Below are 25,022 nucleotides of genomic sequence, written 5' to 3' on the forward strand. Positions count from 1 at the left end.
TTAAAGTCCACATGCAGACCTCCAGCTGACTATCCCCTAGGAAACCCGTGTCATTCTGCTTCTTGGAAAACACTACTCCCAACTGCACAGTTCAAAACCCCACCCAAGCCCGCCCTTGCATCGCGGCCAGTCTGCTCCAGCTAAGTCGTTCTCTGTTTTGATCAAGGATACGGAGGGCGCTGCCCAATTCTTCTGGGGGACCCGGGGGAGAGGATTGGGGTGAGGGAGTGCGGGTGAGGGTGGAAATATTAGGTGCTGGGGCGTGTGCCGGGGGGAGAGTATCTGGGGACCGGAGGCGAGTCACGTGCGCGTGAAACTCGACCTAGGGGGAGGGGAAGAAAAGGGAGCCCCCGCCCCTACCTCGGGGCGCAGCCCGGGACGAGTGTAAATACCACGCTTAACTCAGTGGATCCACTTGGTCTATGCCCCACCTTAAGGATCCCGGGTGCCCGGCGAGTTCCCAGCCCCCCGATTTCATCCGAGGGAACAGAGGCGGCAAGAACACCAGACTGCGGCGCTGAGTCTCCGAGGCGGCCCTGCCCCGGAGCGCAGACAAGTCCGAGCACCCGGGCGGTTCGGAGCTGGGCCCGCGGGACAGCGGACACCGAGTGTGGACGCGCCCCGAAGGCGCTGCGCTCCCCAAGGCGTCGCGTCCGCGGCGGCCAGAGGCGCGTTTGCCCCCAGACCAGAGGTGAGCAGCGGGCGTGGGGAGGGGGTCCCTAGCTGCGGGTCCGCTGAAAGCCCCCCGGGCCGGCTCTCACCGACACTCGCAGGCTCCACAAAGAAAACTTGCTCCCGGAACCCGTGGGTCCCGCGGCGCACTGTCGACGTCTCTCCAAGCGTGCCCCTCCTTCCCCTTCCCTCCCGCCCCTCCGACTCCCCTCTTCCTCTCCGCCCGCTCGGCGGCACTTCCTCAGTTTGGAGCAATGGTCTCGTAGTTTGAACGGGCGCGCGGGAACCCAGAGCCCCATTGCACAGATGAGGGTACTGAGGCCCCGGCGGCCGCAGCTGGTGTCCTCCGCCCCTCCCTCGTGCTCTCCCCCCTTGCCCTTCCCCGTCCCTCTCCTCTCAGCGGTATCCGTCTCCCCCTGCCGCTCCCCGCCCCCGCGCCGCCCGGGTCCCGTCTCCTCCCACGGTGGTGGCGGCGGCCGCGGCGGGGGGAGCTCGGGCGCCTTCCCTCCCTCTGGTAAACACACCCGCCCGCCGCCGGCCCGCTGGCCCATCCGCCACCACTGCCCTTATAAAGTCAGCGGCCTCGGGACTTCCTGCCGGAGCTCGAGCCCCCTTCCCCGGCCCGAGAGCGCTGGCTGGCGCCGATGCGCGCCTCGTGGTGGCCCGCGCCCCGCCGAGTGAGTGAGGGGCGCCCCGACTCGCCCTAGGTCCCCATCCACGTGGCAGCTGTTGGCTAGGATCGAGAGACTGCAGGGACGCGGGTCGCCCGGTGCGGAAAAGGAGAGGGGGGAGGGCTGGCGGGGTCCGGCCCCGGAGCAGAGGAGTGGTCTTAAGCCGAGCAGCAGGAAGGGGGGGGTGTCTTAGGCGAGCCCCAGACTTCCCCTTCCTCCTCCTGCTTGCTTCTGGGGGGTCCTTCCTGGCGCAGGCCGCCGGATTCTGGCCAGCGGTGGCTCTTCAGAGCGCGCTCTGCCCCTTGCTGACCTTTGGGGACTTGCGGGAGTGCGGGTTTGGGCCCGGGGAGCCGGGCTCCGCGCTTCTGGCCAGGGTGAAAGAGCCCGGCAGCGCGCCAGGAATCGGCTGCGCTCGCACAGGACCTGCCTTGTTTCCGATAGTGGCCAGGCGGGAGCCCGGCGCCGCGTGAACCCCTGGCACTGCCAGTGCGCACAGAGCCAGGTTGGCGGCACCCGCCGGGAAGCCGGGGGTCCTGGGGCCTTCCCGGGCTGGCTCGAGGGGGTCTCGGGAGGCTCCATGATGCGAGACCCTTCCCGGGGGCCTCTGGGGGTTCCCCCAGCTCAGCGCTGTGTTCCTGTGCAGGCTCGCGGCCGGCATGGCCCCCACGCTACAGCAGGCGTACAGGAGGCGCTGGTGGATGGCCTGCACCGCGGTGCTGGAGAACCTCTTCTTCTCCGCTGTGCTCCTGGGCTGGGGCTCCCTGCTGATCATGCTCAAGGAGGAGGGCTTCTATTCCATCATGTGCACAGGTATGCCCGCTGGGGGAGGGACAGCAGCTGGGCAAGGTGGAAGCTGAAAAAGGACAGGTGGCCAAGGGGACAGAAAGCAGGGCTGCCAAAGAGGGAGCACTGGGCTGACGCACTTCTTGACCTCTTCACACTTCCCCTAGAGAGTGGGTGGCGATCTGCTCACTCTACCTCCTTTATCTAATGGAGTCTTTTCCGAATGCCAGGTGTCCTGCTGGATATTCAGACCCTAGGACTGACCACTGGAGTCCTAAGTCTTTGGCACCTCAAGTCTGGCTAGAGTAAGATGGAAACCCCTAGAAGGAGAGCTGCCGCACCCAGCTAGGGGGGGGGATTTTTGTTTTTGTTTTTGTTTTTTTAAACCAGAGCTCCTGGAAGGCTATACAAGACAAAGGAGCCCCTACAAAGTGCACTTAAACGTGACTGGTCTGTGTCCTTCCTCTTCTAGGACTTTGAGCCCCCAGATATTCAAATCAGTCATCTGTACAAGGTTAATAAGCCAGGCATTATGGAGGGACCCTGTTTTCCATTTCAGTTCCTTTGGCTTCCTGTGAGCGGCCCCTAATGAGGAAGTAGGAATTCTAAGGCTCCTGAGTGGAGGGGAGGAGACCAAGTCCCCTCTGAGTTGTTTACCCTGGAGACTGGGGGGCGACCTGCTCTTTGTCACCTCCTGCTCTTGATGCTTGCCACTGCCCATCCTGTAGCTCCTTCCTGCCTCACTCCGCCCGCTTGGTTTGGGCGTTTTGGTTTAGGTTTTTTTGGAATCAACTTTATCAAAGATTAGTCTACAGCACACACTTTGATGAGACTTGACAAATGTGTGCCTCAGGGACCGTCACCCACCACAATCAGTATTTAGAATATTTCCATCACCCCCAAACTCCTGCTTCCCTTTTGCTGCCCATCCCTCAGCCTGTGCTTTTTTTTTTTTTAATCCACCTGTGCTTTTTAAAAACACATGTGAAAGCTTTATTAAGATCTAAGTCATATACCTTCCAATTCACTCATTGAAAGTATACAGTTTAAAAAAAATATTCTATCTATTTGAGAGAGAAAGCACAACAGCAGGAGCAGAGCGAGAAGGAGAAGCAGACTCCCTGCTGAGCAGGAGCCCCAACATGGGACTCCATCCCAGGACCCTGGGATTATGACCTAGAACAAACGCAGCTGCTTAACCCACTGAGCTAGGCAGGTGCCGCTAAAGTATACAATTTAGTAAGTTATGCAGCCATCACCATAATCAATTGTAGGACATTTTCTTTACCCCAGAAAGCAATCATGTACCCATTAGGAGTGCCTTAGTTTACCTTGGACAAAAATAGAATTTTTTTTTTTTAAAGCACTTGTTACCATTTAGTAAACCTCCACCCAAGGGCTTCAAGCTACCAGAACACAGCCACCCCCCGCCCCCAAATCTTCTCTTCAACTTTTCTGTTGAAGCATTTGGCTTTCCCAGCGATGCGTGGCTTTGGGCAGCCCTCTCTTGTCTAGCACTCTGTAGTAGCCTGATTTTACCCCTCCAATGATAGGAACTGTTTGCCTATTTCATGTAAATGGCATCTTATAATATGTAGTCTTTTGTGACTCACTTTTTTTCACTTAGCATGATGCTTTCAGGGTTGATCTGTGTTGTCAGGTGTCAGGACTCTGTTTCTTCTCCACCGTATGGATCAACCACATTTTATTTACGTACTCATGAGCTGATATGCATTTGTTTCCACTTTTTGGCCATTATGAATGCTCCTGTAAACACTTAGGTACAAATTTCCATGTGGGCATAGGTGTTGCTTCCTCTTAGGAAAGGAGTAGAATTGCTAGGTCAGGTAGTAACTATATGTTGAACATTTTGAGAAAATGCCAGACAGTTTTCTGCAGTGGCTGCACCATTTTCCGTTCCCAGTGACGGTGTGAAGGGTTCCAGTTTCTCCACATCCTCGCCCTCACTGATGATTGCTTGTTTTTTTTTTTTATTATAACCAGTCTAGTAGATACAAATATTATCTTCTTATGGTTTTGATGTCCAATTCCCTAATGGCTAATGATGGTGAACAACTTTTCATGTGTTTCCTTTTTTTTCTTTAGATTTTCTTTATTTATTTATTAGACAGAGAGAGATCACAAGCAGGCAGAGAGAGGAAGGGAAGCAGGCTCCCCACCGAGCAAAGAGCCCCATGCGGGGCTCGATCCCACGATCCTGGGATCCTGACCTGAGCCGAAGGCAGAGGCTTTAACCCACTGAGCCACCCAGGTGCCCCTTTTCATGTGTTTCTTGGCCCTTGGTATATCTTCTTTGGAGAAATGTCTGTTCAGATCCTTTGGACATTTTTAAGTTGAGTTACTTGCTTTTTTTTTTTTAATATTGTATTTTTTTAAAAGATTTTATTTATTTATTTGTCATAGAGAGAGAAGCGAGAGAAAGCACAGGCAGACAGAGTGGCAGGCAGAGGCAGAGGGAGAAGCAGGCTCCCCACCAAGCAAGGAGCCCGATGTGGGACTCGATCCCAGGATGCTGGGATCATGACCTGAGCCGAAGGCAGCCGCTTAACCAACTGAGCCACCCAGGCGTCCCTATTTGCTTTTTTTAAATTAAATTATTTGACAGAGAGAGAGATCACAAGTAGGCAGAGAGGCAGGCAGAGAGAGAAGGGGAAGTAGGCTCCCCACTGAGCAGAGACCCCCTAGGCAGGGCTCGATGGACCCTAAGATCATGACCTGAGCCTACGGCAGGGGCTTAACCCACTAAGCCACCCAGGCACCCCCCTCTTTTTTTTTTTTTTTTTAAATCATTGAATTGTAAGAGTTCTTTATATTCTAGATACAAGTCCCTTATGAGATCTGCGATTTATAAAATTTTACTCCCTGTGGATGGTTTTCTCACATTCTTTTGGGAGCACAAAAGTTTTTAAATATTGATGAAGTCCAATCCAGCCTTTTCTTTGCCATTTGTGTTCTGGTGTCATGTTTAAGCAATCCTCGCCTAACCTACGGTCATAAAGATTTATGCCTGTGTTTTCTTCTAAGAGTTTTTATAGTTACAGCTCTTACATTTAGATCTTGGGTCCATGTGGGGGTAATTTCATCTGGTGTTTTGAGCTGTCCAGAAGTGAGTGTGTGCCTGAGCCTGGTTGTCTGGGATCACTAGAGGTGACCAGACTGAACCCTCCTTCTTTCTCAGAACTTATTTGTCCACTCTTGGAAAGCAAGGCACAGCACGTCTCTCTTCCCCTGGCTCTCCTTCCCTCAAGTGACTTAGCCTAAATCCTTGAGCTGTCAGGCTGATTGGGGGTACTGTACCTTCAGTTATGCTGCCCTATCAAAAGTGTTTATTTTCTGCTTCTTTTAAACATTAAAAAAATATTTTATTCATTTATTTGAGAGCAGAGTGAGCACAAGAACAAGAGAGCATGAGTTGGGGGAGGGGCAGAGGGAAAGGGAGAAGCAGACTCCCCAACTGAGCAGGGAGCCCGGATCCCAGGACCCCGGGATCAGGACCTGAGCTAAAGGCAGACGTCCGACTGGCACCCCTGTTTTCTGCTTCCTGAAGCCACATACACAAGAACACAGAATCAGACCAGGAATGTGGGTCCCCACATTCCCTGTGTGGAAAGAGCCAGGCTTCCAACGCTATGTGTCTCTTGGCTTATATTAGGTGTTTACTTAGCTTTCTGAATATCTCAGTTACCCCATATGTAAAATGGGACTGATCATCCCTACCCCATGGGACTGCTGTGAAAATGAAACGAGAGCAAGTGTGTGGACTCCATGTGGGGGGTCGTTGTTACGTGCTGGACCCAGCTCTGCCGTCATTCGCCATGTGCCTGTCATTCTCTCTGCATCTCTGCTTCTAAGTCTGCAAAACAGGGTGGATGTGCCTCACCCTTCTTGCCACAGAGCAATGACATGAGGACCAAATGATGTCAGTTAACAGAGGTGGGGTTCATGATCCAGGTGTTCACCAGTGTTGGCCTTGGGGTCCCTGGCTACACCCTCTGTCTTCTCAGTGTTTCCTGCTCCCCCTTGAGGTTTGCCCTGCGGTGAGTGGCTGAACCACCTCTAAGGGTGTCACAGTTGAAGAGGGCTCTGTTACTCAGAATTCAGGCAAGGACAATCCAATTTAACACATACTACTGTATAGCCAGCAAAACATGCCAGAACAATAAAGTGATACCTAAAGTTCATCAGGCCTTTGGTATTTGCTAGTTAGGTCTTTAGTCCTATTATGTGGTCTATTAGTCTTATTATGTAGAAGAGAAAGCTGAAGCTCAGAGAGGCTAAGTGACTTGCTTGAGGTCACACAGCTCTTAAGTAGCAGAGTGAGGATTCAGCCCGTGCTCTGACTCCACGACCTGTCTCCTGGTCCTCATGGGAATAGTGTAGATATATCTCCAACCTCCTGGAGCAGTCCCACCATAGACGAGACAGCAAGCTGGAGCCCAGTCCTGCAGGTGTTTGAGTGAACGTGACTGTCAGTGGACGGATGGATCCGGGCGTGCTATGCATACCACAGTTTGGGAAACACATTTTTTTCTAAGACCTCAGCTCTACCACTAACTCTATACATTTTCCCTGTCCCATCCTATGCCTCACTTTACTTGCCTATACAGCTGGGGCCATTAGATTTTTTTTTTTTTAAGATTTTATTTATTTATTTGACAGAGAGAGATCACAAGTAGGCAGAGAGGCAGGCAGAGAGAGGGGAAGGGAAGCAGGCTCCCTGCTGAGCAGAGAGCCCGATGCAGGACTCGATCCCAGGACCCTGAGATCATGACCTGAGCCGAAGGCAGCGGCTTAACACACTGAGCCACCCAGGCGCCCCCCCGCCCCGGGGCCGTTAGATTTTGATGACCTCTTCTGTTACAATTGACATGAATAGAGTTCCAAGGAGTCTTGGCAGCTTGGGCTGGCTTTATCCAAGAAGTCCAGCTGTATCCAGCTACCAGAGTGATCAGGCCTCAGGAGCTGGCTCACGTTAGTTATCAATCAGGCTCACGAGAGGCTGATTGAGAGACCAGATAGAGCAATGCACTAACTGACCTTGATTAGTAGCTGTCCACGGGCTGGCACGCTCCACGACTGGGGAACACCTCCTCTTGCCTGCTTGAGGAGGGCTTGGGAAGCACCTGGAGCTGCTGCCTACAGGACTGGGGGTCCTGTTGGGGATGGAAGAGTGCTGACCTTGGAGAATGTCTTGACTCCAAATGGAAGCCTGCCTGTAGGAAGCAGCGTGGCTGGGAGTTGCAGGGAGGTTGTGAGGATCGGATGAGATACTGTATGAAAGAGCTTAGCACAAAGGGAAGGTGCCGTCTGATGGTGAAAGACCGAGGAGTGGGGCCGGAGTCTGATTCAGCAGCTGCACACTCGGACACCAGCAGGGGTCAGGCAGGTTGTAATAACTAATTAATAATCAGAATTTAATAATAATAAAATACGGCAGGTGCAACATGGCGAATGTCTGCGAGCTACTGGAGAGGTGAGGACTTGGGTGGCCTGGAGAGGGCAGCGGTGGCGAGAAGGGGTGACCGCCGCTCAGCAAGTGCCGGATCTTCTGGCTCGATCCATCCTTCCTCCCTCCGTTCATTCGGTCGGTTCTTCCTTTCCTTCTTTCTTTCTTTCTTGATTTTATTTGAGAGAGAGAGAGCGCGAGAGAGCATGAGCAGAGGAAGAGGCAGGGAGGGAGAGCAATGGTGGGCTCGATCCCAGGATCCTGGGGTCATGACCTGAGCAGAAGGCAGACGCTTAACCCACTGAGCCATGCAGGTGCCCCGATCTTCTCGCTTCTTAAAGAGAAGCCAGATTTTCCAGGGATAGCTCCCGATTTTAAACTGCATCCTGTTACAGTTTGCAAGCCAAGCCAAACAGGCGTGGGGGCCACTGCTGGTTGCCTGTTTGCAGCCTCTCGCCTGAATGATCTTTGCATTTTTTGCTGCTTTACCCATTGCCCCAACACGGTACCTGGCATACAATAGAAGTTCCTGAAGTGCACGGAGACTGAATAAAGCAGAGCAGACGAACCTGGTGGAGACATGAACAGTGATTGTGACCATCACGAAATTATGGGGCTTACCTGAACCCCAAAGGCCATGTGGTCTGAACACCCCCACTGCTTCTCCCATGGGCCTGAGCAGTCTCCCCTAGCGCCCGGGCACTGGTACTGTGGCCAGCTCCCCGCGGCCCGAGGTGCCTCCTCTCCTGGTTGACCGGCACTCAGGGTCCGAAACGTCTTCGTCCTGTTCTTCCTCATGTCAACACATGGGTCGCCTCACCCCTCTGCCGCCCGCACGCCCTTCGGATATCTGAAGTTGGGAGTCACCGTCCCCACCCAGGGCAGGTGCTTCCCCTCTCAGCATTCAGGCATCATCATGGTCTCCTGTTTTGTTCTCTTCATGGTACCCACCACTCTTTACCTACCTTTCTTTCTTTCTTTTTTTCTTTCTTTCTTTCTTCCTTTCTCTTTCCTTTTCTTTTCTTTTCTTTTTTTTTTTTTTTAATGTAAGCCCTACGCCCAGCGTGGGGTTTGAACTCACAGCCCTGAGATCAAGTCGCATGCTCTGCTGACTCAGTCAGCCGGGCACCCAACAGCACCTGCCACTCTTTAAATCAGGGTCCATTTGTGGACTTGTTTTGTATCTAATATAAGCCCCATGAGAGCGGGGAGCTTCTGTTTGTATTCACTGTGGGATCCCCAGCACCTAGAGAAGAGGCTGACCCCATCATGACCCTCCCAGGAGGGCCGGCCCCCACTTACCCCTTCATCAGCTATTTCAGGAGAACCTTCTCTGGGCCAGGCCCTGTGCCAAGCTCACCTTCCCCAGCTGAACCTCCTAAGGAACCTGTGCATTAGGCTCCCTCTGCTTCCTCTGTGGCCCAGGGAGAGGAAGTGCCTTGTTCAAGGTTGCCCAGCTCATAGGGATGGCGGTGGGAATTCAGACCCTGGTTGGTCTGCCCTCCAGGGGCCCCCTGAGTGTGCCTTTGGCAGTGACACCGAGGCAACAAACGGGGCAGGGGAACAGCCACCTTGTGACTCCGTGAGCCCTGAGTGAAGCAAATTGCCCTCCTTCCTCCATTGTTAACCTTTTTCTTAACTCCTCACGACTCCAAGTTGGCAGGTTACCTTGAGGGCGAGTCCTCACCCGAGTAGATAGGACTCTGGGCCACCCTCAAAGTCACCAGGTTGGCAGGAAGTCATCAGCTCCGGAGCCCCGACCCCAGGCCCTTCTCTCCTGCACCTGGGTGTTCCCGCTGCCGCGTGCTGAGCCTTCCCTTGCCTCCTCAGCCGAGAACACCACCAACGTCACTCAGGGCGAGCGGCGCAAGTGGCTGAGCTGTGACGGCCAGGAAAAGATGCTCAACCTGGGCTTCACCATTGGCTCCTTCGTGCTGAGCGCCACCACCCTGCCGCTGGGGATCCTCATGGACCGCTTCGGCCCCCGGCCCACGCGGCTGGTGGGCAGGTGAGGCTGGTCGGCAGGTGGGGGACTGAAGGCAGGGGCTGCCGCTCAGGGGCAGTGTTGGGGGGCGGGGGAGGCTCAGAGTGTTCATGGGCAACTCCTCCCCCTTCCCTGGGTCTCCACAGTGCCAGCTTCGCTGCGTCCTGCGCCCTCATGGCCGTGGCCTCTCAGGACACCAGAGGTGAGCTGTTCGGCCTCTCGGGTGACCACAAGGTAATGGGTGGTATGTGGGTGGATCATCTGCTCCCAGCTCCTCCCTTTGCCTCCGACAGCTCCCCAAATGCCCTCACCCAGCCCTCTTCCCTTCCCAGTTCTGTCTCCGCTGATATTCCTGGCGCTGTCCCTGAATGGCTTTGGTGGCATCTGCCTAACGTTCTCTTCACTCACGGTGAGTGTGACCGGCCCCACTTGGCAGCAGGGTACCCAGGAGTTGGGGGGGGGGGGGAGGGGGGCTAGAGGGGAGGAAGGGGGGGGGGGGAGGGAGGGGAGGGAGGGGCCGGTGGCTGCAGAGCCAATGCTTGTGTGTTTGTGGAACCGCGTAGGCGGCCGCTAAGGGTGGGTGTGAGGCTGTGCACGTGGGGACTCGACGGTGTGTGAGTGTGGGTGTTGGGCCGTGCGTGTGTCCCAAGCAGGCGATGTCTGCCGCCTCCGTTCTAGGCACTGGGGCCACAGTGCAAACAGGACTGCCAACTTCCTCGCCTTACTGGAACTTCTGTTTGGGGGGTGCTGAGTGAACAGGCAATGCCCCCCCCCCCAACAAGTAAACTTACAAATGATGTCAGTAGTCATAAGTGCTGGAAAGAAAATAAAACTGGGTGTTGTGATAGCTAGTGACAGGGAAGGAGCAGCTGGGGTGTGTGTTTGCCGTGTTGTGTCTTGTGTGATGCCCTAGATGGGGAAGGGCATGTGTCGGGGAAGGTATTTGTGAGTGTACGAGGTTAAACCCGGTGAAATTACCGCCGCTTGACCGTGCCGGACCTACAGAAACAGCTTCTTTGCATGATTCGCTCTCTTACGTATGTGTTTGCTGTGCTTGTTGCTCTGAGGGCGTCTGTTTATGGATGTGAGCGAGTGTAAGGGTTAAAGGCTTGCGAGTGTGAGGTGGGGGAGGGGTTCCTGGCTGGGCCAGCTACAGGCTGTTTATCCCTGACCCATCCTGACCGCCAAACTGGGTGTTTTTGGCTGAATTTCACCTCACCCAGCAGCCGCCTTTAATTCCAGCCTGGGACATTTCACAACTCTCTCGGAGGAAGCGATCCTTCCTCCCCACCCCTCTGCGCAGCCCCTTCTCCACGCTGTGCAGCTTGGCTCGGGCCCTGAATCCTTTCCCTCCCTTGCCCTGCCCTGCGCTGCGCGGTGCCCAACCTCAGACCCTGCCCTCGCCGGCCTAGGGAACGCTGCCCGCCGCCCCGTCCCCCCCCCCCCCCCCCCCCCCCCCCCCCCCCCCGCTGCCCTCCGCCCGCCGCTCCTCCCCTGCCCCGCCGCTGTAATCTCCAGCCAATGGCAGGGCCCGGCGCCCGCCCCGCCCCGAGCCTCTGCCCTAGCCTGCCAGGACAGACTCGAGCCGAGCCGGGACGTCCAGTGCTGCCCAGCCCCTCGGCCCGGGTTAGCCCGGTCAGCCTCGCGCCCTGCCCCCGGCGCGCCTTGCTGGGCGGAGGCAGCGCCTGGGGACCCTGGGGCGGGGGCGCCAAGGGTCTAGCCGCGCTCTGGCCCTGGCCCTGGCACTTTATCCCGCGTCCTTGGCGGGGTGCCTCGCAGATACCGGGTGTCAGGGAAACCTCTGCCCCAGTGAGGGTCAGCCTGGTCCCATCCCGTTTTCATAGCCACTTGGAAGGTGGCGGAGGACTCCGTTCTCCGAGTTTGCCATCTTCCTTCCCCAAGGTATTGCAGGTCCCCTTCCTGGCCTGGGTTATCCTCTCTGTGGAGAGGGTTGCATTTCCATATGGCATCTCACTCCGGTCCCAGCTGTGGGAATCTGTTGCCCTGGGGAGGATGGGGGGGCCAGGGGAGGGGTGTACACAAAGGGCGGAGTGACTTTGCTTTCTCCTCCCCAGAGGGCCTGCTCAGGCCAGTGAGCAGAACATATGATCAGTTCTCTCCTGGTGGGAATTCTGGGCCTGCTCTGCACGTCAGAGCCACCTCTCCTGGAGACCTGGCCTGCCCTTACCCTACCTTCAGTTCCACCCTTACCTCCCTGGCACCTCCCATGACTTGTCCTGGCTCAGCAGATTGGGGCCTTTGGTGTGGCCAGGAGGGTTAATTCCAGAGCCGGCCATGGTCCCAGCCTTGGGGCCTGGGAGACAGCAAGGATCACCAGCACAGGGAGAAAGTCATTAAAGAGCTCTGTGAACTTGAGTACATTTCTCACCCTCTCTGGGCCTCAGTTTTCTCATCTTTCAAATGGGTTGCACTTGATCAGTTTTTCTTAAACAGCCACTGCATGGGTTATTAAGAGGCATCGCCCAATAGAAGGGTTCCATAAACTTGGAGAACCTGGGGGTTAAGCAAAATTGACAATTTTTTTTTTCTTTGAGTGCATGTCTGGGAACATTTCACATGCTAAAGTGCATTGGGAGGGTGCTAGCTAGTTTCCAATCAAATTTTGCCTTCAGACTTTTCTGTTGCATCTCCCAGAGCTAGTTTTCCTGGAGCTCACGCTGAGGGCTGCAGGGCTGGTTGCATTCAGGTTTTACCCCATGGGGCTGGGCACAGGGCCCCCTGGGTGGCTGTCAGGGTCCCCTAGCTCACCAGTGCTGCTTCCCTCCCTCAGCTGCCCAACATGTTTGGGAACCTGCGGTCCACATTCATGGCCCTCATGATTGGCTCCTACGCCTCTTCTGCCATCACTTTCCCGGGAATCAAGGTATTGGAACTGTTTGGGGTGGGGGCAGTGAGGTCACTTGGGTTTTCTTTCTGCCTCGACACAAAAACTGGGTGGGACTGGGTGAGTAGTGGCTGGCATGTCTGAGGATCCTGTTCTTGCTGGCTGGAGGTCAGTCCCCACCACCTGGGGACAAGGCGCTGCCGCTGCCGCACAGGTCTGGCATCCCTGCTTTGCCTCCTTTCCTTTACCGGGCCTAGCCTCCATCCTCTCTCCTAGGCTAGCTCAAGCCTTTCTAGCTGGTCTCCCTGCCTTTGACTATCCCCCTCTCTGGTCTGTCATTCACATGACTTCTAGAATGATCTTAGTTGGAGGCCTGGCTCGCACACTTGCCCTGCTTCGCTGACAGACTCAAGTCCAACCCATTCACAAAGGCATTCAATGCCCTTCACCTCCCTGGCCTCAACCAGCCTTTCCAACCATGTCTCCCTCTCCTGCCCTGGAGGGACTGGTTGCCTTGGGTCCGGGGTCATGAACGTCGTCCACATGGAGCTGGAGCCTGGACAGGTCTGCCTGGTGGAACTAGAACCAGAAGTCCTGCGTTCTAGCTTGGGGGAAAGCTTGGGGCCTCATTTCTTCCTCTGATATCAAGGAGTGGTTTCACCTGGGCCATCGCGTACCCTCCAGATTCTGCCTGGGGCAGTCACGTGTGTTATTTTAGAAGGCACTTGCTTGGCATCCCGGAAGGAGTTTGAGAGTGGAGTGGTGGGGGCAGCCATCAGTCACTCAGGTAGCACCAGACATGGAGGGTGGCAGGTTCTCCCTTCTCTTTGAAGCTCTGTCCTGTCCCCAGGGAAGAAAGAGCCTCCAGGCCCCAGGCTGAGGAGGAGCAGAAACATTTCCAAGACAGCACTGGAGCTCTGAGCAGGAGCCTGAGGGGGTGGCAGATGTCCATCATCCCAGGCATGGAGGATAGGGGGAGGGACACCATCTCTGTGTACCTGGCTTTCCCGTTGGCACAGAATCCCAATCAATTCAGAACCTGCTTGTCCTGATGTGAGGAGGCCTTGCAGAGAGGCTTTGCCCATGCGCGCGCGCGCACACACACACACACACACACCCCCCACACACATAGTTGTCGTACCTGGGAGCACCTGTGAAAGGAGAGATAAGGCTTCTCAGATTCGGTTTGTCTTTCCCTCAGGGACCATGCCAGGAAGGGGCAAGATAAACACAGTTAGGCCTGGGGTAACCTAGAACATTAATTTTTCTCTTTTGTACATAAAATGAAATGGCATTTTTGTGCGAAAGCCAATACGTGCATCGACTCATAGGTACACTTGGGTGCCTTTTTAAGATAGTAATTGAGATTCCAAAGCCCTTCCATGCTTGTGGCCAGCAATTTCAGCTCCGTGTGGGAATTGTTTCACACCTGTTTAGGGGACTTGGGTGAAAAAGAATGGTGGGTCTTCTGCATCTGACTCTTAACTTCTGGCCTCAGCTTCCTTATCTGCAAATCAGGCACAAGGAATGGGGTAGAAGAAACCTTGTCTCAGGCCACTGGGTCCTGGGCTCTGCCTTGGGCTGGGAGAGGTGGGGCCAGGCGGCCACCCCCGTGAGTCTGCCCCCTTCTTCCACAGCTGATCTACGACGCTGGTGTGTCCTTTGTGGTCATCATGTTCACGTGGTCAGGCCTGGCCTGTCTGATTTTTCTGAACTGTGCCCTCAACTGGCCTGGTGAAGCCTTTCCGGCTCCTGAGGAGGTCAACTACACGTGAGTGGCTGTGGAGGGCTGTGTGGGGAGGGGGACTCCCCTCTCTGTGGAGGAAGAGGTGGGGGGGGACTGGCGAGCATAGTGGTGATGCAGTGCACAGACTCAGCTTTGGTGTCAGAGAGACCTGCCTTTGCTGATGGCCTCTGTTTTCTCATCTGTACAATGGGCTTGATCCTTCCCACCCACAAGTGTTTGAATAGACATGGCACGTAAAAGGTGGTCAAAACAGGGCGACTGGTACTGTTAGTATCCTTTCTGAGTTTGGGGTGGGATCAGAGTAGAGGGACCCCAGCCAAGGTGCTGTGTGCCATGTGGTCCCAGCAGGGGGATACAAAGACTCAAATACTCCACCCTTTATGGGGCAAGCTAAATGCCAACTTTCCCCCACCCCCTTTCAGCTTCCCCACAAGGAAGCACATGGGGTGCCAGTCAAAAGCTGATGTTTATCCTGTGTGTGCTTCTGGCCAGGCACTGTGCATAGCTCTCATACCATTGTCAACAGTCCTATGATGGGGCCTCTGTTATTAACTCCTTTAATAACGAAGGCTCAGGGAACAAAGTGATTTTCCTAAGGTCATACCACTGAAGGGGGCTGGGGTATGTCCTTGTGGGTTCCTTGCTAAGGCTTGGAACCAGGCTCTCTGACTCTGGAGTCTGAATTCTTAATTCTGCCTCCATGGCATCAGCCCAAGTGGAAAATGACTTACCCACCCACCACGAGGGTGCCAAGCTGGCCCCTGGCCCCAGGCTCTGAGAGATAGACACAGTGGGCCTGTCAGTCAGTGCTAGGTCAGGGGGTGCTCAGCACCCCTGGGGACGACTGGGACAGACTGTGAGAGGCTGGCTGTTGAGGACGGGCTCTGCGCAGCTGGTTCCCATACGCCCTGGCCTGGCTGCTGGCAGGAAGAAGATCAAGCTCAGCGGGTTGGCCTTAGATCACAAGGTGACAGGTGACCGCTTCTACACCCATGTGACCATCGTGGGCCAGCGGCTGAGCCAGAAGGCCCCCAGCCTGGAGGAGGGGGCCGACGTCTTCATCTCATCCCAGGATGTTCGTGGTGCCTCGGAGAACCCTCCTGAGAGTGAGTGTCTGGTCAAGAGGCCAGTCTTGGGGGACAACGAGGGTGGGTCCTCATGCTTAGTGAACACTCATCCTAAGCGCTCATTCTCTCTGCTTGTGGTCTCTCCACACCCGTGGCGTAGGTGGAACATGCTCCCCATTTACAGATGGGGGCAATCAGAGCTCAGAGAATTCTGGAAGTTCAGACTCAGGGGTACTGGATTCCTGGGTGAAGGAGGGAGGGAGAAGCTTCCAGAAGGGGGCAGGCTCTCCCGGCCTGTGGGGCAGTTGGTGTCCTCAGGGCTCCCTTCAACCCTTTGAGCCCCTGGCTTCAGGTACTGTCCCCTCACCCCCCCAGGCCACTGTCTGGCTAGGCCCTCCAACGTCTGGCTGGCTCCCCCTGCTGGCCGGAAGAGGAGCTGCAGCCACCTGCCTGGGGCACTTCCTGAGGTGTCCTCTCCCAGATTAGAGGAAGGTGCACTGACCTTGGAGTCCAGAGATGGGGGTTTGAGTCTGGCTCCCCAGTTGCAGGCCATATGACTTTTGGGTCGATCCTGTAACCCTGCTCTGGCTTTCCTTATCTCTTAAACCAGCAGTAATAACACCCACTGACCAGGGAAGTTAATCGTGAGGATTAAATGGTCTACGGAGGGGCGCCTCGGTGGCTCAGTGGGTTAAAGCCTCTGCCTTCGGCTCGGGTCGTGATCCCAGGGTCCTGGGATCAAGTCCCGCATCGGGCTTTCTGCTCAGCAGGGAGCCTGCTTCCCTCTCTCTCTGCCTGCCTCTCTGCCTACCTGTGTTCTCTGTCTATCAAATAAATAAATAAAATCTTTTAAAAATAAATAAATAAATGGTCCACGGATGTGGAAGCTCTATTATGGGCACAGGAGTGTGCAGGTGTGAGTGTGTCACCCCCGCTGCTGGCCTCCCATGACAGAGGGAGGCCGGCGACCTGCCGCTTCCAGCCCTGTGAGTCTGAGCCAGTCACTGAGCTCTGGGCCTCCGTTTCCTCAGCAGGAGAAGGTACTAAAGACAGGGTTTTGTACGCTTTGAGTAAATGGGCTGGTATGTGTTGAGGGAGTGGCACATAGTAGGTGCTTAATAAATAGTAGCTAGAGTTATTATTATTTTTTTAAAGATTTTATTTATTTATTTGACAGACAGATCACAAGTAGGCAGAGAGGCAGGCAGAGAGAGAGGAGGAAGCGGGTTCCTTGCTGAGCAGAGAGCCCGATGTGGGGCTCGATCCCAGAACCCTGAGATCATGACCTGAGCCGAAGGCAGAGGCTTTAACCCACTGAGCCACCCAGGCGCCCCAACTAGAGTTATTATTATACACCAGCGAGGACATCAGAGGTCACGTGAAAATCTTCTGTTGCGATCATTATCAAACTGGGCAAGTACCTGGAGGGCAGTGAGTCTCAGCAGTCGTTTTTGAAGAAAGCAGTCTCCCTCCTGAGTCACTAGTGCATGTCCGAGCCCCCTCTGGAGCTGCATCTGCGGGGACAATCAGAGGGAAATGGAAGCTCCGGGGGCTCACGGGCGCCCTCTGCTGTCTCCCCAGAGACTGTCCCGTTCCGCCAGAGCCTCTGCTCCCCCATTTTCCTGTGGAGCCTCCTCACCATGGGCATGACCCAGTTGCGGGTCATCTTCTACATGGCCGCCATGAACAAGATGCTAGAGTACCTGGTGACGGGGGGCCAGGAGCATGGTGAGGGGCTGCCGAGCCTGCTGGGGGCTGGGGCACAGGAGGGTCACCCTGCTGAGCTCCTCTCACTCTGGCTTCTCCCCCCACCCATCAGAGACAGACATCCTGAGAAAAAGGGCAGCAGAGACAGGTAAGGGGATGAAAATTGGGGCCTGCACCCCCCACTGCCCTCTCCACAGGGAGCCTGGGCCCATCCTCAGAGCTCTGGGCATTTGGGGTATCGAAAACCTGGGCTCAGGGGGAGGCAGGGCTGGCACCCCCTCTCCTACACCCAAAGTGGGTAACAGCGTCCACTGGGCTGCCGGCGTCTGTCGTGCGAGCTCCTGACTCTGCTTTTCTTGCCGTCCCGCCCAGTGGGGTTCTACTCCTCCATCTTTGGGGCTATGCAGCTGTTGTGCCTTCTCACCTGCCCTCTGATCGGCTACATCATGGACTGGCGTATCAAGGACTGCGTGGACGCCCCCGGTGAGGGCGCTGCCCTTGGAGACCCCAGGTGACCGGCACAGGGATGGCCATAGCCTGTCGCTTTCTCTGCCCTTTCACATCCAGCATCTCATTTCATTCTCCCCAGAGCCTTGAGAGAGCAGGAGCCTCTCCCCATTTTACAAATGAGGAAACTGTGGGGGAGGGAGCTGATGGCTTGGTGATGAGTGTAGCTCATCTCAAGTGCTGACTGTGAATGAGGCATCTTGCACTGTCCTGTCGAGCCCTGCGACAGCTCTCTGAGGTTGGTATGTTGTCCTCATTTCACGGGTGAGGACGTGGAGACACAGAAAGGTTAAGTAACTTACCCAAGATCACACAGCTTTTATTTTATTATTTTATTTTACTTATTTTATTATTTTAAAGATTTTATTTATCGGGGCACCTGGGTGGCCCAGTTGGTTAAGTATCTGACTCTTGGTTTCAGCTCAGATTGTGATCTCAGAGTCCTGGGATCAAGCCTGCTCCCTGCTCAGTGGGGAGTCTGCTTCTCCTTCCCCCTCTGCCCCTCCCCCCTACTTGTGAGCCCATGTGTGGACACTCTCTCAAATAAATAAATAAAACATTTTTAAAAGGATTTTATTTATTTATTTGAGGGGGGGCGCCAAGCAGAGGGAAAGACAGAGAGAGAATCTCAAGCCGACTCAAGCATGGAGCCCAACTCGGGGCTCAATCCCAGGACCCAAATATGGTGACCTGAGCTGAAACCAAGAATCAGCCATTTAACTGACTGAGCCACCCAACTTCCCTACCACACAGCTTCTAGTAGCAGGTTCTAGAACCTGTTATAAAGGGTATACCCTAAAGCCTTCTGTGGCTAGGAAGAGAGAGAGTCGGTATATCAGATGTCGATTGCTATATCACAGATTACCCCAGAACTCGGACATCTTTAAACAGCTAACATTTATTGTCTCATAGCGTTTCTGAGTCAGGAATCTGGGGATGACTTAGTTGGGTGGTTGTGTCTCAGTGTCTGTCTGAGTCAGTTTGGGCCGGTCTAACAAAACACCACACCTTGGGTAGCCTAAAAACAATAGAAATTTAGTTCTCACAGTTCTAGAAGCTGAAAGTCTCAGATCAGAGAACCAGTGGTTGACTGAGAGCCCTCTTCTGAGTGGCGGAATTGCCCCAGTGTCCTCTCATGGCCTGAGGAATAGGGAGCTCCGTGGGGCCTCCTAATCCCATGACGAGGGCTCTGCCCTCGTGACCTAATCACCCCGCAGAGGCCCACCCCCTAATACCATCGCGTTGGGCATTAGGCTTTTGGCATATGAATTCCAATGGGACACAGCCATTCAGACCATAGCAGGGTCCCAGGAGGCTGCAGTTCGGCTGTTGGCCGAGGCTACAGAGATTTGGGGTGTTGACGGGAATGGGGGAATCCATTACTGAGCTCACTCACGTGGCTGTTGGCAGAAGGTGTGGCTCCTCCCTACCTGGGTCTCTCCATAGGGCTACTTACCACAGGGCAGCTGGCTTTCCCCAGAGCCAGGGGTCTAAGGGAGGGAGATCAAGATGGCAGCCTCTGTGTCCGTCACAGTGAAATCTCACAGGATACGCACCATCGCTTCCATGGTCAGTCACACTTCCATCTGTCAGTCACACAGAGTCACTGGTGTGGTGTGGGAGGGGACAACACAGGGTACGGCTAGTAGGAGGTGGGGCTCACTGAGACCCATCTTGTTGGCGGGAGACCACTGCTGGGTCTTGAACTTAGGTTTTCTGACTGCATGTTCTTTTTGTGTTTGTCCTGAGAGGTTAGGAATGGAAGACTTCTTCTTCGTCGTCTTCTTTTTTTTTTTTTTTTTTTAAGATTTTATTTATTTATTTGACAGAGAGATCACAAGTAGGCAGAGAGGCAGGCAGGGGCGGCGGGGGGCGGGGGGAGCAGGCTCCCCACTGAGCAGAGAGCCTGATGCGGGGCTCTATCCCAGGACCCTGAGATCATGACCCGAGCCAAAGGCAGAGGCCCAACCCACTGAGCCACCCAGGAGCCCCGGAATGGAAGACGTCTAAGGAACAATCCAGTGGCTTCCCTCCCCAACATTGGTGCCCCCACCTTGTCACTCAGCCTCCTGAAGGCAGAGCCATCTATGTAGGGTAGAAGGGCAGCCTGCCCTCATCCCAGCCTGCTGGGACGTTCTCATCCTCTGGGTCTGGGGCAGTTCTTTGAGCCCTTGCTTGTGCCAGAGCAGGGCTTGCTGGGCAGTCAGGGGCCAAGCTGCTGTCCCCAGAGGAGCATCTACTTTTGTTCAGGCTGATGGGCAGAGACGCTTTTTCTCCAGTGGGAGGTGGTGTGAGCGCTCCCGGTTCTCCACCTTCCTTCCCAGCCTTGTGTCTCCGACTTCAGTGTGCGTGAAACATACCTGGGCTATTTGTCAAAATGCAGATGCCTAGGCCACGCTCCTGCACTTCTGGCGGTGGGAGCCTGGAATCTGCATTTTAAAGAAAGACCGCAGGTGATCCTGGAGTCGTAGGGGGGGGGGAGCCACACTTGGAGAGAAACACGGGGCTGGAGACACGGCCTGCTCCCTTAGCCGCCCCCACGACAAGGGGCAGCGACAAGGGGCAGCGTTGGGAAGGGAAGCGAGGCCAGCCGGAGAACCAGGGAGGGAGGGAGCTGCTGCGGAGTGGGGGCAGCCGCCAGCGACCTCCTGTGCTCCTCAGGGATGGGGTTGCCGCCAAGCCCGCCAGGCCCCGCTACCGCAAGATCCAGAAGCTCACCAATGCCATCAACGCCTTCACCCTGACCAACTTCCTGCTGGTGGGGTTTGGCGTCACCTGCCTCATCAACAGCTTACACGTCCAGGTACCCGCTTCTGTGCTCCCTGCTCCCAGGGCCCCTCCAAAGGGACGTTTCACCTGCCTTCCAGGAAGCATGGTTCTCGTCCTCTGGGTCTGTTTTCTGGGGACGGGGTGGTCGGGGGCTCGGGGTCCCTCTTCACCTGACCCATCCTACGTCCTGCCTCCACACCTGCCCTTCACCTCTCCCCTCCCTCTTTTTGGTTTCAGTTTGCCACCTTCGTCCTGCACACCATGGTCCGGGGTTTCTACCACTCAGCCTGTGGCAGCCTCTATGCTGCAGTGTGAGTCAGCCCGCGCTTTGCTGCCTTCCCGAGCTTTCCCCCGTAGCCAGAGAATCCCAGAGCAGAGTCCAAAGGGCTCCAGACGCCGCCCCCCTTCCCGCCCCCCTCCACCGCTTCCCTGGACTGCTGACTGACATCTCACAGCCGGCAGGGAGCTAGGAGGCTGTCTGGGGGGCCACTCTCTCAAAGCTTCTCTGGTGGGGGGCCCCCACCCCCTCACCGCTGTCAGAGGCAGCTTGCCCCACCGCCAGCTGGCTCCAGTGCCACGAGGTCCTGCCTTAGAGGAAGCCGAGATTCTTGGTTTGATGACTCTTTGGTTAGGTCCGCTCTCTCTCCTCCCATCAGCCCTGTAGAAATTTCCAGACTGCAGTCTTGCCTGCCTTCTAACTCTCCTGCTCCATTTGGGGCAGCCCCCCCCCCCCCGTTGCCTTTCCCCTCGCCCTTCTGGTTTCCACTGCCAGCCCTGCCGAGTGACTCTGGTGTGTGCGGTGACACAGTCCTCGCCACTATCAGGTGCTTCCTCAGTGGCAGGCGCGGCGCAGGACCCCTGACCCGGGTCAGCAGAGGGCAGCCCCATCTCCTTCACCTGCTCCAGCCAGAGCCTTGACGTCGCGCTTGCACCTTCCCTCCCTCGGCATCCAGTCCCCAGCAGTCCTGCTGGCTCCCCATCCACAAACCCCAAAGGCAACCCCCTCCTCATCCCTCTCACCACCCCCCCTGCCCTGGCTGAGGGCAGCAGCTCCCTTCCGGCTCCCCGCACCTGCCCTCTCCTCCCTTAGTCTATTTTTAACACACGGCTGGAGACACCTGTTGGGACATAAATCTTTTCCTGTCACTCTGTGGCTTCCTGCCATGATCTGAGAAAAAGCCAGAGAATTTGTTATGGCTGAACAGGCCCTCCAAGGTCCAGCGCCTGGGAACCCTTCTGCTCTCTTCCTTCCCCTTCCCCACGTGCTTGCTCTGCTGCAGCCACTGTGGCTCCCCCCTGCCGCAGTAACCCCCAGTGTGTTCCCTACTTGGGGCGTCTGCACTTGCTCTTCCCTCTTTCTGGAACATTCTCCCTCCAGATATCAGCAAGGCTCACAGTAGTCTCATCTTGCCCAGGTCTTTACTCGGCTGTCCTCTTGTCAGGGAGGCCTCTGCTGGCCATCCAGTGTAACCCCCGACACCTCTACGGGCTTTCTCCGCCCCGTTTCTCTCCTTAGCTCTTATCACCAGCCCACACTCTACGCATTTATCCCGCTCCTTGTCCAACTGCCGCCCGCCCCACCAGAAAGCCGCCTCTGCAAGGGCGGGAATCTTTGTTGGGTCTGATGGTGAATGTGCCTGCACCTTAGGTCGGTGCCTGGCCCATAGGAGCTCAGTGGATACTTGTCAAAAGAATAAATGAACAGCCCAGTGAGGTCAGTGCTAGCTCGGTTACTAGTGGAGGAAGAAGTGGGTCCCAGAGAGGAGGGATTCCTTGCTGTTATCACCTAGATAGCAGGTGGAGAAGCCAGCTTAGTGGCCCCAGAGTCTCCACACACCTCTCTGAGGCCAGAGTCCAAAGAGCATGGGCAGAGAGACCCTTCCGTTTTGCCCTGCCTGCCTTGCAGATGCCGGCGTCCGGGGGTGGGGGTGCTGGACGGGAGAGGGCCGCACCACCCTCCTGACTGGCCCCTCTCTCGTGGACAGGTTCCCCTCCAACCACTTCGGGACGCTGACGGGTCTGCAGTCCCTCATCAGTGCTGTGTTCGCCCTGCTCCTGCAGCCGCTTTTCATGGCCATGGTGGGACCCTTGAAAGGAGAGCCCTTCTGGGTGAGAACTGGGGGTGGCATGGGGGGGAGCAGGAGCCCCTTCCCAGGGTGCTTTGGAGGAGTTGGGGGCTGGGAGGAGGGCTTGTGTGTGGCCGAATCCTTGACTCCTATCTCCGACTAAAGGTCTCTAATCGGGGGTCCCCAAGCTGGCTGCCCATCACAGCCCCTTACAGAGTGAAAAATACAGATTCCCCAGCCTGCCTCTTGCCCTGGGCCCAGGAGTGTCTCTCCTTCAGGTGCCAGGTGAAGTGGCCCAGTTCTGAGGCAGTCTGGTGTCACCCCGGACATGGATGGTCTCTCTCTCAGCACCTCTGGAAAGGGGTTCCTCCAAACCCTCTCAGCTCAAACACCCTCAGGATGGGGCAGCAGCCTTTGGTGTGGTTAGGAGGGCTTTTCACTTCCACCGAACATATGTCTGCCTCTGCAAAGCTCGTCCTCTTTTTACCCTGTGGGGACCCCTGTCCCATAACGCTTCTCCCAGCAGAGCAATGAAGAAAGGACAGTCACGGTTTACGGAGTGTTTACGAGGTGCTGAGCTCCCCACGTACTCTGCTTCCACCATCTTTGCCCTAACGAGGCACTGAGAGTCAAGGCAATTTGCCCAAAGTCACACAACATGTCGCGGGGTGTGGAGGCCCGTGCAAGGGCCACTGTCCTGGGCCCTCTGTCCCCCAGCCGCATGCCTCAGCTCCTTTAACCGATAGCAAACCTCTTCCCACCAACCTCAGTGTGATCCTATCGTCAATATCCGCAGCCCAGAAGGTCCCATTTCTGAAGGCGCCCTGGATTGGGCACCAGCCCAGGGTCCCCCAGTGTTTCCCCAGAGGACGCCAGCTTGTGAGGGTCCTGGTGTTAGGCGAAGTTCAGACCATGCTCTGATTCTTTACGAAGCGGTTGAACAGTAGACGAGGAATTGGGGAAAGGGTGACTGAAGACAGAGTAAGCAGTAGCTATGTTTATCATTCTGGCCTAGGACCTGCAGTGAAAATGGCTGTCTCCTCCTCTCTGTTGGAAGCTGAGGAGGGTGCTTGAGGCTGATGAGAGAAAATGGGTACCCACTTGACTCTTGTCTCTCTCTCCTTGCCCTCAAGGTGAATCTGGGCCTCCTGCTCTTCTCGTTCCTGGGCTTCCTGCTACCTTCCTACCTCTTCTACTACCGTGCCCGGCTCCAGAGGGAGTATGCCACCTACTGGGAGGGCCCAAAGAAGGTGCTTGGCAGCTCTGAGGTGACCGCGTAGACCTCTTGAGGCCAAGGGACCTGGATGACAGGAAGCCAAGGCCTGAGTAACCAAAGGGAATGCCTCATGTGGCTTTTCTACCTGTAACATACGCACAGAGCTGGGCCGTGGATTTATAAATACCAAGAGAAGTTCTATTTTTATAGGAACTTGCTAAAAGGAAAAAAAAAAAAACAACTAAAAAAAATTTCCCCAAAGCAATGCTCCATTGACTGAAGACATCCCCTGTGCTAGAAGGATTGGGCCTTTTTCCTTCTCAGAATGGCAGAGACCAGGATGTGGGGTTGCCCTTTGTCTGGGCCTGCCTCCTGGTGCCTCCTGGTGCCTCCTGGGGGCTTGTGGGATCAACAAACAGGCAAATAGGCTACCCCTGGGGTTCTAGCTATGCAATGCCCAGAGCATGTGTGTGTGTGTGTGTGTGTGTGTGTGTGTGTGTGTATGTGAAACAACCTTCCCCTTAGAGGAAAGGGATCTGAGGTGCTCGCTGTATCTTGGATGGGGCGTTAGGGGATAAGCCCCTTCCAGGGACCGGAGGGCGGGTTCCCTCCCTGGTACTGCTTTTTGCAGGTCTTAGAGGAGAAATAAAAAGGGAAGTGAGAGACTGGCTGGTGTGTGCCTGTATCTTTGTTGGGGGTGGGGGGGGTTGTTTTCCCACACCCCCATCTCTTCCTCACCCAGGCTCAGCTGGGCATTAAGTAGGACACCTAAAGTGCTAGCCTGTCCACCTCTGGCTGTCAGCTCATCTTCCGGCTCTTAACCATGCCCTGCCCTTGGTGTCTGGAGGGAGTCCACGTCCTGCCCTCTGCTCCTGCCCCCCCCCCCCACTCCCCATGGTCTGAGGTATGTCCAGGAAGTTGCCTTTCTCTGAACAGGGGGTCAGGGCAGGATGCTTTAGAAAAATGCCGAGGGTATAATGGAGGTTTGTTGAAATTTACACTTTTTTATAGTCTCCTGTTTTATCTTAAAACTTCATGCAAATTTAGAGCTTCACTTTATACTATATTCATACTTATTTTTTTTTAAATTTTATTTTTATTTATTTATTTGTCAGAGAGAGAGGTAGAGTGAGTGCAAGCACAAGCAGACAGAGTGGCAGGCAGAGTCAGAGGGAGAAGCAGGCTCCCTGCAGAGCAAGGAGCCCGATGTGGGACTCGATCCCAGGACACTGGGATCATGACCTGAGCCAAAGGCAGCCGCTTAACCAACTGAGCCACCCAGGCGTCCCAATATTCATACTTATTTTTAACATTGAAGTGAGGCTTTAAAATTACATAGGTAAAGACACCATGTTTGAGAACAAGGGGCCCGCCAAGAAAATATACCTTATTTATCACAGGTCTACACTTCTTCATGTCTCTGGGACAGAAGCCTTTGAGGCCAGAGAGTAAGTCACAGAATGAAGGGATGGGCCAGGAGGGCCTGTGCCCCACAGGTATCTCATCTCATCGTAAAGATGG

General features: G+C 55.3%; 1 protein-coding gene across 5 annotated transcripts; it reads left to right on the forward strand.

Annotated features, from left to right (window-relative positions):
- Positions 1-521: 521 nt before the first annotated feature.
- Positions 522-24,167, forward strand: SLC43A1 (solute carrier family 43 member 1). 5 transcript variants are annotated; one of them, XM_059405225.1, is made up of 15 exons: positions 522-691; positions 1,987-2,153; positions 9,424-9,601; positions 9,724-9,779; positions 9,910-9,986; positions 12,369-12,461; positions 14,060-14,193; positions 15,097-15,275; positions 16,818-16,964; positions 17,056-17,091; positions 17,316-17,454; positions 20,112-20,253; positions 20,457-20,530; positions 22,205-22,328; positions 23,419-24,167. In XM_059405225.1, exons 2-15 carry the CDS (start codon positions 2,000-2,002, stop codon positions 23,563-23,565), a joined length of 1,680 nt encoding a protein of 559 aa, XP_059261208.1. In that variant the 5' UTR covers positions 522-691; positions 1,987-1,999; the 3' UTR covers positions 23,566-24,167. The 5 variants fall into 5 exon arrangements, with proteins under 5 accessions (XP_059261208.1, XP_059261184.1, XP_059261174.1 ...); XM_059405191.1 differs by lacking the exon at positions 522-691 and adding an exon at positions 1,150-1,349; XM_059405209.1 differs by lacking the exon at positions 522-691 and adding an exon at positions 1,350-1,441.
- The last annotated feature ends 855 nt before the right edge of the window (positions 24,168-25,022 follow it).

Source organism: Mustela nigripes, chromosome 1 (genome assembly GCF_022355385.1).
Source record: "Mustela nigripes isolate SB6536 chromosome 1, MUSNIG.SB6536, whole genome shotgun sequence".
Taxonomy (NCBI): domain Eukaryota; kingdom Metazoa; phylum Chordata; class Mammalia; order Carnivora; family Mustelidae; genus Mustela; species Mustela nigripes.

Coding starts and splice junctions, on each gene's coding strand:
- SLC43A1 (XM_059405225.1), top strand. CDS start 2,000: ATGGCCCCCACGCTACAGCAGGCGTACAGGAGGCGCTGGTGGATGGCC. Junction 15,276..16,817: donor CTCGGAGAACCCTCCTGAGA/GTGAGTGTCTGG, acceptor CTGTCTCCCCAG/AGACTGTCCCGTTCCGCCAG. Junction 20,254..20,456: donor TCAACAGCTTACACGTCCAG/GTACCCGCTTCT, acceptor TTTTGGTTTCAG/TTTGCCACCTTCGTCCTGCA.